The 12,748-nt window shown below is 43.2% G+C and overlaps 1 protein-coding gene across 3 annotated transcripts in view; it reads left to right on the top strand.

Annotated features, from left to right (window-relative positions):
- The window catches only part of Intu (inturned planar cell polarity protein), a 75,874-nt gene that overhangs the window by 46,967 nt on the left and 16,159 nt on the right, over positions 1-12,748 (top strand). For all 3 annotated transcript variants that reach the window (XM_087899518.1, XM_087899517.1, XM_087899516.1), the window contains exons 9-12: positions 5,932-5,985; positions 9,371-9,433; positions 10,566-10,787; positions 11,469-11,939. In XM_087899518.1, coding sequence (XP_087755644.1) covers positions 5,932-5,985; positions 9,371-9,433; positions 10,566-10,787; positions 11,469-11,939 — 810 coding nt within the window. The remainder of the gene's footprint in view (positions 1-5,931; positions 5,986-9,370; positions 9,434-10,565; positions 10,788-11,468; positions 11,940-12,748) is intronic.

The raw sequence follows: 12,748 nt of genomic DNA, 5'->3' as shown, positions 1-12,748 counted from the left end.
ATGAAACAGCTGCTGAAGTAGGGGATCCAGTGACATAAACTTCAACCAGCGATCCTTTAAAAATAGAAATTGGTTCTCTTGACATATTTAAATTTAAGCTTTCCAAACTCAGACTTCTTTCCAGAAATCTAGGCCATATGTCTCACTTGGCAATTTTGTGACTATGACTTTACAGCACAAGGTCAGCTTTATGTTTCTGTCCAGATTACAGGTGGGCTTCTTCTCGGGCAGACGAGCAACTGGGGACTGTTTCTTCATTTAGTGCTGGTAAAAGACTGTAACTAAAGATTCTTTGGTGGTCTGTATTGACAGACAGTCTCAATAAGAATACAAGGTCCACTGAGAGCAAAATAATTCATTTGTTTTGTTTTTGATGCTGAGAGTTGAAGCCTGGGCCTCCTGCATCCTAAGCATGTGTTCTACTGCTGAGCCATATCTCCAGGTCTCTCCCATGAGCATATGTGCCTTATCTTTGGATTGTTCCACACGTAGTTTACCGACATCGAGCTTTGTTAGGTGTGTCCAGTATGACTTCATGACTGTCCACCACTTACAACTTTACACAACTGGCATGGTCACTCCAGGAACCGTCAGTGTGGTCCGCGGTGTAATTCCTTTACTTGTAGCATTGTCTCAGTAGTAAATGAGGTGGCATTGTAGATTCATGTAGATTCTGGATGAAGAGATCCAGACTGTGTTGCTGGGAAACCTACTCAAGATTCCATTCTTCTGAAGCCCTTCAACATGGGCTAAGTGAATGACGGTTACTGCTGATCGTGTAGTCAGCACGTCCGGGTGAGATGGGGGAGCGGTAGTGCTCACTGTAACTTCAGTTACAGTTGTGGAAGTTCCGTTACACGGACCGTAGCTGGAAGGAAGTGGGTATCAGCACACGTGTACAGGAGACTTTGCCTTCTGGTCTTTATTTTGTCCTTGGTTCTGTGAATCGCCAGCCTCAGGCTGCAGTGACCATTTTCTTAGTCCTGGAACTTGAGCCTGAGAGCCCAGGGGTGCTGGTCCAGCCTTCTGCCACTCAGCTACCCCAGCCTCATTTTCCTAAATCGCCAGAGCTTTCAAAGAGAAAACTTGACACAGCAACTGGATAGCAGTGCCTTTAAGATAGAAGAACCCTGGCTCCTAAGCTTGTCTCATACCTACTGGGGAGAGGCTCAAATCCCCCAGGTCCTTTGTCATCAGAGGGCACCAGTGAGAGCTGGGTTCCTGGCTAAGAGTCACTCAGGTTCCTGCCCCTGTTTCATAATTGATTTATTAAAGAAACCTAATTTTCACAGTATATAGCCCATCCTTCTACTATTGGTTCCTCTACCCGATGGTAGAGGTAATAATGATTTTAGGGTCATTGTGTTTAGCTTGCATGAATTTCTGGGCTACATAGTGGACTTTGTAATTGGCTTTTTGTAACTTGGTAACAGAATAGACTCCCCCTCCCCCCCGCAATCCCACCCTGAGAACAGAAAGAGACAAGCTTCAGGAAGGCACAAAGGAAGCAGTAGAAATGCCTGAAGAGACGGTCAAGATCGACAAAACACTAACTAGCAAAGCTTGCTGAAGAGAGAAAAGATCCAGATTAACAGATTGAGATAAAAGTGGGATGTTGCAAATTCTTACAAATTCGGGGGGTAATTAGGAAATACTTGGGAAACCCGTATTCTACAACACTAGAGAATCTAGAAGAAAGCATTAACTTCCCAGACATGTGTGACCCACCAAAGTGACTTTAAATCTAGCAATGCATGCATGAGCATGAGAGCTCAGTTTTCTGAGGCTTCTTTTCCATCTCTGTCTTTGTGTCTTGATGTTTTCGCTATAGAAGGCTTTCTCTTCCTTGGTTGGTTTTGTCCCCGTTATCTTTCTTTCTTGGCACGTTGGCTATTGCTGTAGAGTCTTGGATCAGTGCGTGTTATTTCTTCTTCCTGGACTTGCCTGGAGGTGGCTCATCATTCTTAAGCACTTTGTGGTAGAATCGTTGGGGTCATTTTAAGTACAGAATGATGTCATTTCTAGGTAGGGGCACTCAGCTGCTTTCTTTCCTGTGTGTATACCTTTTATTTCTTTCTCTGGTCCTATTTCTCTAAATAAGACTTTGAGAACTTTACTGAATTAGAGTAGTAAGAATGGATACCGTTGCCTCATTCCTAACTGCAAAAGAAATGCTTTCAGCCGGGCAGCGGTGGCACAGGCCTTTAATCCCAGCACTTGGGAGGCAGAGGCAGGTGGATCTCTGTGAGTTCGAGGCCAGCCTGGTCTACAAGAGTTAGTTCCAGGACAGGCATCAATAACTATAGAGAAACCGTGTCTCGAAGAGTAAAAAAAAAAAAAAAAAGGAAAGAAATGCCTTCCATTTTCCCCACTTTGAATATAACGTTGGCCGTAAGTTCCTTGTATGTAGTTTTTATGTTGCTGATATATGTCCCTTCTATTCCTAATTGCTTCAGTGTTTTTTTTTTAATCAGGAAAGGATGTTGAACTTCATCAAAGGCCTTTTCTGTAGCTAATGAGATGATCCTGTGGTTTCTGTCTTTAGTCTGTTTATGCAGTGGATCTCACTTACTGGTTTGGATGCTAAACCAACCTTGAATTCCTGGAATGGAACCAGTTTGGCCATGATGTGTGAGCTTAGTGAGTGACTTTTGCACGTGGGTGCTAGAGGTGCGTTTGTGGAGTCAGAAGACAACTTGGGGTGGGGGTCAGTTCTTTCCCTTTGCCATTGAGGTTCCAGGGATTGAACTCAGATCCTCAGGCTTGACAGCAAGTACCTGTACGTGTTGAGCCATATTGCCAGACCTTCTTAGTACTTTGTTGTGAATTTTGGCATCTGTGTTAGTCATAGAAGTTGGTCTGGATTCCTTTTGTGTTGTGATAGAGCTAACACTTGCCTAGGGTTGTGAGGGCCTGAGTTTGTTCCTAGCATTGAAAAAATTGTTGAAGTATTTATCTAATTATTCTTTATCAAAAAACATCAGGAGTCAGATATGGGGTAAAAACCTGAATGATCAGAGACGAATGGAGAAGCCACCAACCTCCACTCTTTTCCTCAGTCCAAAAAGCCTGAGAGCCTTTCTCGGCCCTGCCTTACTACTTCCTGTCTCCTATCTGTCCTCAGTCCTCCAAGACCTCTGTGGTTAATTTTGGTCAACTAGTAGCTAGCTCTGCCCTCTGACTCAAAACAAACTTTATTGTCAGAATGCCATCAAAAATGTCACACAACAAATAGTTTTGAATTCCTCTTTGTGTAGTTAATTATACTAACAAGAATCATAAAAGGAAATTAAGAGAATGATAGTCATACTTGGTGTGGTTTCTCTTTGCTGTCATTGTTCCATGTTCATCCCCTTATCTTCTGTTTGCTTTCTGTTCTTTGTAGTGATAATTTTCATGCAACTTTGCTTCTTTTTTTTTTCTCTCTGCTTTTAGCCATAGTCATAGTACCCCTTTCCTTCTAACCCCGGTCCCCATAAAGAGCACTGTGTGATACAGGCGGGAGTCCTAACCTCGGTCACACCCCGTCACAGCTCTGCCCTCAAAGCCTTCCTTTCTGCCCTGTGATTTCCTCAGTGCCCTTCCTGTTGGTTTTTCATAGGGACTCCAGCTCAGCTCGCCTTGTCTTCTTTTCCCGCATGGTGTCTCAGTCATTTTCTTTTAAATGTCCTGACTGTTAATTCCAGCGCCTTCACCTTGTCTAGTTTTAGCCATATCTTATCTGATGCTTTCTGTCCTAAATATGTAGGATTGCTGATTGGTGCCTTGTGATTTGTTTTCTTGGTTTTTGGACAGCTACATGTGCAAAAGCTGTAGGCCTTGTTAAGGAGGTAGGGAAATGTCAAGAGGGGAAGTGTTCTTGGCTCATGGTTAGGGCTCAGCCCTTAGTGAGCCTGGAGGTTGGTGGACTGCAGGCCTTAGCATTGTTTGTCAGGTTTCTTCTCTGCTCTTTGCTTGAACAGGCCGGCTAGCTAGCATGAGCCAGGATTGGGCATCTTTCTCCTACGTGGGAACATAGGAGGTTTCGTGGTCCTCTTCTGAAGTGAGGAAGGCTGTTGCCAACTGTGTTTACCCCTAGGTTTGCCACATCCAATGTGGTTGTGCTATAGTTAACTAGTTTCTCCACGGGGCCGGTTTTGTTAAGGAAAACCCAGTGCTCCAGAGTATGGCTCAGTGGTCCCTTTCCCTGTCCATCCTAGTGTCAGAGTCAGGAGGGCATTTTCTGTGGCAACCTGGTTAGCCTGCTGGTGGGAAAACTCACAAAAGCTTGGGGAACCAAGGAGCCTGGGTTTCCAGGGAGTTTTCAGCTGTGGAAATTACCCACATAGAGCCTCTGGCAACTTTCCAGCTACAGCGCAGGTTCTCCTGTGTTGGCCGTTTCAGCTCCTGAGTCTTTTATGCAGCTATTATGAGTACCTGGCTCTGTCTGTCTGTCTGTCTGTGTCTCGGAGCTTGAGGCCAGCAGTTTGCTGTGTTCTCGCCCCTCTTCCAGACACAGAAGAGTTGACCTTTTGTGCTGTTCAGCTTTTGATTTGTTCGGACTGAATACCTACTTCAGGTTTTCTACATGTGTGACCAGAAACCAGGATCCCCAAAGCTTTTGTTTTAGCAGAAAGCTCAACAAATGTTTTCTTCTTTTCTTTGAGATTTTTCGCTGTCTTAGAATAGTAACTTTTATTGACAACGTATCTTCTAATGAAAATAGTAAGGAATTTAATCCCATAAAGACTTGGTTTTAAAAAGTAGTTGTGAGGCAACTTGCAGTTGACAAACGTTCAGTGGAAGTGTTTGGTTTTAATTTGAAAGTAATTTGTTCCAAGTTTAGTATATGATGAGGTCTCCCTTTGGTTTTCCTTCAGGTAGTTGAGAGTTTTCACCATGTTTTCCTCAGGCACACTGGTATTGTTAGAGGAACACTTAGTCATGTTAGTCTAACATCAGCCCGGAGACGAGTAGAGCAAAATTCTAGGACTAGCCTAAGATAAAAAATTACAAGTGTTTGTTCTCTTTGTCTGACAGTTTTGTTTTTGTTTTTAACAAGGTAAAGGGTTCTCACCAAACAAGAGAATACAAAGCATTTGCTAGGTGCAGGGAAATGTGGGTCACAAGTGAGTGATAAGTCGCCCTGTGTGAAAAGCATTGAAAGGCATGACTAATGTCTCCGGAGCTTTTGTTGTCGTGATACAACACAGTGTGGGACACAGCCCTGCAGGGAATGCCTTAGCCTTTAAGGAAAAGAAGAGAAAAAAAAAAACAAGCAAATCCCTATTTACACATAGTATGTATGCTACATATTTAAGTAACTATTTTTTGTATGTTTACACATTTGCATTGCAGGATAATTTTACTCTGTTTTTAAATATAGATGCTTCAAGGAAAAGCTCCAGCAATTTCCATGGAACTGAAGCCAAATCCTATGTAAAAGATTTTTGTCTAATAACTCTGTGGGGAAGTTAAGCTGTGCCAGATCCCAGGGGAGCTCCTGCTGTAATGTTTTAATCTGAATGACGATTGGCAACGCTCTATTCAAATCATTGTTTCTAGGAGAAGGACAAGGAAGAACGTCGGTATTTTCCAAGAATCCAACTGACCAAAAATACACAGGAAGCAGGAAAAAAACCTGAGCTAGTTGACCACATAAATAGTGATTTTCATTTTGCTTAGTCTAAAAGCTAAAAAAAATTAACTTAAAACAAGAAAAGAGATTTTTAATCTCATAAATTGTTTTGTATTGACCAGAAATTTTTTACGGTTTTTCCAGCCACTTTTAATTTTAAAAAAATGTGTTAAATAAGTTAATTTTTTATATTTGCAAAGCTCAAAAATAACATGTTCCATTTAGAGATATTTCTTGTGTAGTGCAACAGAGAAAGAAAGATACTTGCTCAGTCCCTCGGACAGTTCTGAGTGCCCTTCCTTGTGTTCACACAGGTGGAACTGGACACAGTGTTGAGTGACCTTGAGGCCGCTGACTTCGAAGAACTGGTAAGAAGGGGAGCATTTCCACAGAGGTACAGTGTTGAACTCTATGTAATCAGTCATCCCCAGCACCTGCCAAGTGAGCTTAGAACATTCGGCCTCTGTTTTGACACTGGCCAATGTCTACTTGCCCCAAGGTTTTCTAGTCAGCTGAAATATCAGCTACACAATGTGTATAATGAGGTTAGACAGTGATTAACTAGACAAACACTAGGACTTTGTGAGGACAGAGATCGACATGGTTTGATGATTTGAGAACACTTCATTCTGAACTTAACTTGGAACTCTCAGTGTGACTTTAAACTCTTTAAAATCATTTCCATTTCCTCGGTCTCCCCAGTGAAAAGACCAACACATAAGTTGTCAGTGAACAATTAATATCGTTAACACTCAAGCCACTGTGTATAAGCATCTCCTTGCCAAAAGGAGCTAAGTTCCTCAGAGACATGGAATGTTCTAGAACTTTCAGGATGGACGCAGGTTGTCTGTGCTGGGGCTGAAACTGGGATGACTCAGCACATGGGAAGGCATCCAGGGCGCTGAAGCATGTAAGTTCATGATGCTTGGAAAGAAGGGAGCCAGGTCACTTCTGTGAAAACTGGGGATGTGGGGAAGAACCAGACATTGATGCTTCCTTTTTTGTCTGAACCACGAGTCAAGGTGACCACACAGAGATCATTGTTGGCAGTTGCCTTGGCGTCTGTATCTTTGGCTGTGATAAAGTACTCTGTTGAAGCCCATCCATTTATACTGCCCAGAGTCCCTGCGTAGGAAGCGGTCCTGCCCACTGTTAAGATGGGTGTCCCTGTGTCAGTTAAGATACCCTGCCTGGGGGTTCATGTCCCACGTGATGCTGCATTTGCAGGTTGACAAGGAGCACTATTTGTACTGTGGAAGCCCACAAATCACCTGTGAAATATCTGAATGAGGCATTACATCATCTACCACCTTTAAGTTAAGGGCATGTCACATGACTCTATTTGTAGAAGAGAAATTACACTCAGTTAAATCCAGACTGGAAACCTGGGATATCTTCTCCAGCAAATAAATCACAGAAAGATGAAGGGAGGCAGAGAGAAGAGGAGAAAGACCTTGAAAGAGGCTTTGAAGAGACAACCGTGTAAACCAAGTTCACTGTACAGTCTTCCTTGGCTTCTCATTCAAACAAGTTTTTTCAAAATATCAATGAAGTGGGGAATGATGGTGCACAGTTTTAATCCCAACAATAAGGAGACAGAGGCAGTTGAGATTCAAGTTAAGGCCAACCTGGGATACATAGTGAGGCCCTGTCTCTAAGTAAATAAACATATATATAAGTAAGTAGACATCTGTGAGACAATTAAGGAAATATACTACTGATGGCTATGCATTAGACAAGAATAAATCTTTCAATGCTGGCATAGTGACTATATATTTTCTTAATATTTCTTCTGTTAGAGTACATCTTTTTTTTTCAAAGTTTATGAGTACATCTTTTTTAAAAAGTATTTTATTTGAAGTGTATGTTTGTACCTGACTGTATGTATGTGTACCACGTACATGCTTGATCCCATAGAGGCCAGCAGAGGGGCTAGGATCCCCTGGAACTGGAGTGGCAGGTGGTTGAGAGCTGAACCTGGGTCGTCTACAAGAGCAATAAACTCTCGAGCTCTGAGCCGTCTCTCCAGCCCCATAGAGTGCATCCTGAAGTTATTTACAGAAGAAGTGGATCTGGGGTTGGTTCAGAATAATGTTGTAAGAGAGGAAAAGGCAAGATATGAGGACACAAGCTGACCCTCACACTCGCCTTGTCCAGCCTAGGCAGTAGTAGACACGAAGGAGCCGATACTGCTGTTTTCTGTCTTCACCTTCTGCCTCAGCTGTAACATGAGGGGGCCGCCTTGTTGGGGTTTCTGTTCCCACCCGGTACCCCACAGTTGGCAAGTCCCAAAGAAAATCAATCACATACAGGACTCCATAAGGTTATAAACTGATTGGCCCATTAGGTCAGGCTACTTATTAGCTCTTATAATTTATGTTACCCCATTATCCTTATCTATGTTAGCACATGGCTCCGTACCTTTCTCAGCAGGGCAGGTTACATGCTGTCTCTTCAGTGGTCTGCACAGGAATGGCTAGGGAGTTTCCTGCTTCCCAGAATACTCCCAGTCTCTTTGCTCCACCCCTACTTCCTGTCTGACTTTCCCACCTATACTGCCTGTCTGGCCAATCAGCGTTTTATTAAAATATGATTGACAAAATACAGATAATTCTCCTGCACCACTCAGCTTCTAAGCCCCGGTGTCACAGGCATGTGCTACCATGCCCTGCTTCGTTCAGTCCCCTTATTTCTATGGATGGAACACAGTTTCAAAGACACACTTAATTATTTCTGGTTTTTTATTTCCTCTGTGTTCAAGATAAAATCAACAGGGAAGACAAATGTTTCCCTCCATGCTTTCCCACTGGCGTCCCAGCAGTGACTGCTCTCAGAGCTTGGAATGGATCTTTCTAGACTTTTCTGTACCCTTCCATTTCTACACAGAACCCCAGTGAATGGATACACATATCACATAGCTGTGGGAGTGTAAACCAGATCAGCGAAACACAGATGGAGTGGTGTTTTGTTCTGGAACTTGCACTTTCTGCTGAGCAGCGCATCCAGTAGCTTTGATGGCTGCACTGTTCCAATACCTGTACTGTTCTCCGACACAGCACCAGGCTTAGCTGATCATCCCTCCATTCCTGAGTGTGGCCTCATCTCTAATTTCTCAGTATTCCAAATGAACTATTAACTTTCACAAAAATGTCTTGATTCACTCAGCTGTCATCTAGATCCCTGGAGAAGGGGATACTCAAATAGTGTGTGTGTTCTGATTAATTTTTAAATATCATGCACTTGCCCACAAATAAATTGTGCCAATTTGTGCTTTCAAAAGTGACTCCTGGTGATGCTGGGTCCTGTGGATGGTAAGAGGAGCTCCTGTCATAGCGGTTGTTTTCAGAGCCCTCATGGAAGAGCCGATGCCGTGTGCGGTGATGTTGTGGGGTCGTGGGAACACACTGGACTTTCACCCTGGTCCCCTAGCATTTTGATGTCTAATGTTCCATCACAAGTCATTGCTAGGACAGTGGTGGCTCATACCTTTAATGCCAGCACCCAGGAGGCAGATGAATTTCTATGAGTTCAAGGCCAAGCTGGTCTACAAAGTGAGTTCCAGGACAACCAGGTCTGTTACTCAGAGAAATCCTGTCTCGAAACACCAAAAAGAAAAAAAAAAAAGTTATTTCTAACAAATGTAATCTCTACTTCAATTGTTGTAGCTTAGCTGTAATATTTTTATCTTTTGCATAAAATAAATAAGTGCCATATTACAAATACATTATAAATCAGCTGTGAATTTCCCCCCAGTCCGAGGATTACTGCGACATGAGACGACTGTACACAATTTTGGGGTCTTCCCTGTTTTACAAGGTAAGTTGAAGCTCGAAATATTTATCAGTATTCAACTGCTACATACGTAGACCTAAAGTAAATTTTCTCCGACTTTTATACACACAGAAGAAATGTTACCACTTTGCATCTGTGTGTAGGCACAGAAACTATGGACTGGAAATAAGGCTGCAGAGATTTATAAATGCAATAGATATTGATGTTTTACTGTATGTTAAGGCATTTCCAAATGTGCAGTAGTGAAAGAGTACTTAAAAGAATAAAATATATAAAGGAGAAGAGCAATATGTTCTTTTTTTTTCAGAATTTCAAAAAATGTTATGTGTTTAGTGTGTGTGCATGCATGAGCCACAGAGCGTATGTAAAGGTCTAAGGACAACTTGAAGGAGTTGGTCTCTCCTTCTACCACGTGGGGCTCCCAGGATTGAACTCAGGTCATCTGGCTCGGTAGCCAGTGCCTTTACCCACTGAGCTCTCTCCAGCAATGCATTCTTAATTTCCTTTTTCAGTAGTGTTCTTGCTCTTTTTAGCCTCTTCTTCAGAAGTGACATACATTGTATCTTGAATAACTGCTTCCATATAAAGCTTTAAGAATCAAATCAGTACCAGGCGGTGGTGGCGCACGCCTTTAATCCCAGCAGTTGGGAGGCAGAGGCAGGCGGATGTCTGTGAGTTCAAGGGCAGCATGGTCTACAGAGCAAGTTCCAGGAACCCTGTCTCAGAGAGAGAGAGAGAGAGAGAGAGAGAGAGAGAGAGAGAGAGAAACTGAGTCAGTTTAAGAGAGAAACTGAGTCAGTTTAAGTATTTTGTTTAAAAATATCTTTAAAACAATAAATAACATACCATAAAATCAGCTGATATAGGAGGTATACAGAAAAGAACCAGTTGTGCCAACCTTGGCCCTGCCTCCTTTTCTAGTCCCAGTTTTACCAAGCACTCAAGGTGATCTTGCTTTGTGTAAATCCTGTCTGCTGAGTCCCTGAAGCTGTCAAACTTGATCTGCAGTTTGGCTGGATGTTACCAGATCTTAACTTAGCCACTTTAGAGCTCCGTTATCTTAAGCCCACCGTTCTGGTGTTTATAAAACTCTTAGAAGTGCGGGCTCATCGATTCATGTTACCCACGGCTTTGGCTCTGCATGGTTAAATCCCAGGGTTATTTGGTGTGCAGCCATCTGCCCAAGGATGATGTCATTGAGATTGCTGCGTACTGTCGCCAGTACTGCCTGCTGCCTTTAGCGGCAAAGCAAAGAATTGGCCAGCTGATAGTGTGGAGAGAAGTGTTCCCGCGGCACCACCTCCAGCCTCCTCCAGACTCAGACACCGAGGTCTTCCCGGAGCCTGAAGGGAGATATTTTTTACTAATTGTTGGACTGGTGAGTTATGAACTTCTTGAATTTCATTTTATACTTTTTAAATCTGCTTGCTTAAATACACAACCAAGCATGCTCATTTACAAGTTAAGAGTGTGTTAATTACTTGCATTCAAGGAAATGTTGTGTGCCCCTCTATTTCCTTCCTTCTGTATCTTTTTAATACTCATGAAGAAATATTAGTAAAAATCCAGTGTACAATTTTAGCAGGGTCTGAAGATGTCTTGTTCCCCTTCCTAGCATGGCTTTTCCTTTTGGCTTGTTTTGGAATACATGAAGCAATACAGATTTGAGCCCTGTCTGGTGATGATCGCTAAAATCCCAGCACTTGGAAGGCTGTGAGCAAGAGGATTTCCATGTTTGAGTTTAGCAGCCTGGGCTATACATAAACCCTGTCTGAAATGATGGTGGTGATAATTGAGGCTATTTGGAAGTTATTTTAGGAAATTCTGTGGACTAAGAGAACTGACTGATGGTAAATTGACGCTTTATCAAAATAAAGCAATGTGAAATTGTTTCCTTTCTGGGTCAAGAATCTTCGATGGTGGTGAAAAAGAGGAGAGAGAGGTTTTCAATACTTACCGAGTATTCGCGAATGCCCATATGCCTTTAGTACAAGCCTGTACACATGGGCTATATTAAGTGTTTCCATGGCAGCTAAACCTGTACTAATCTCCTTTGCAGCGCCATTATGTGTTGTGTGTGCTGTTAGAAGCTGGAGGCTGTACATCTAAAGCTATTGGGAATCCTGGTCCAGACTGTATCTATGTAGATCAGGTCAGAACAACTCTTCATCAGCTGGAAGGAGTAGACTCCCGCATTGAGGAACGGCTAGCCTCGTCTCCGGGGCCCTGCCTGTCTTGTGCTGACTGGTTCCTTGCTGCACCACGTGAAAAGGCTGATAGTTTGACCACTTCACCTATCCTCAGTAGACTACAGGGGTCTGCCAAAACAGCGACCTCTCCAACATGCAGAAGAACCTTTTTCAGTGACTATTCCTTCAAGGCACGGAAGCCCAGTCCCTCCCGGAGCAGTGGCGGCTGTGAGCCTGGTGAAGGTGGAGAAGGTGTTGGTCTGAGCCCACACACTACCCCGGATGCAGTCCGGAAGCAAAGAGAAGCCGATGGTTCAGAGGACAGCATGGCATTGCTTAAGGTGCGCGTTCATCCAAGTGTCTGCATTGTGATCCATAACTGTTAGAATTTTTTTTACTTTAAAAAGTGTTCCTTATTTGAAATGGTGGGTGTTTTAGTCATTGCTGGAAAACCAAAGACTTAGAACTAAAAAGGGAAAGAAATACCAGGTGTCACCACATGAGCCCTTGGCATCTAGGACGTTCAGGCCACAGTGCTTCCAGGTAGAGAAGCTTCAGCCCCTGGTCCACATACAGCAGCCTTTCTTCTGTGTTCATAACAGAACATCCTAGCTGTGGGGCAGTTTCTCTGTCACTCTAAATAGTCAGCAAAATATTTCACAGAGACAGTGATCAAAGTGAAGAGGAGATGCCTGTTTGTAATAGCTTAGGATTTTTATCTACACTTCCAAACGTCACAAACAATAGAAGTGTGACCATGAAGCACAGAGGCTGTTCATACTTGACGGTATGACTTTTACCTACTTTTCCATACGTACCATAAAATACCCAAAGAGTTGTTAGAGTCATCGTCACCCCAGGATCTTTGCACACACTCCTGTGATGCTGAGGGCTCCCCAGACAGTTCTGAAACTTCCTGTCAAGTGGATGGAGATGATGCCAGACAAGGAGGCTTGAATCTGAAAATGGGCTCCGTGTTCCTGAGTGCTGTGGCAAGCACAGATAGTCTCTCCCCTGTGCACAAACAATGGAGTTGTTGGAGCCGTGGGGAGAACGTATTAGGAAGTGGCTATGCTCTAGCTATCACCTGTTATCTCAGTTGGTAAAATGGGTAGGTGACAGAGACCATGAGGATTTGGGTAAACCCCAG

The sequence above is a fragment of the Myodes glareolus genome, chromosome 20 (genome assembly GCF_982192425.1).
Source record: "Myodes glareolus chromosome 20, mMyoGla1.1, whole genome shotgun sequence".
NCBI classification, from domain to species: Eukaryota; Metazoa; Chordata; class Mammalia; order Rodentia; family Cricetidae; genus Myodes; species Myodes glareolus.
This window is presented reverse-complemented; position numbering and strand designations above follow the sequence as displayed.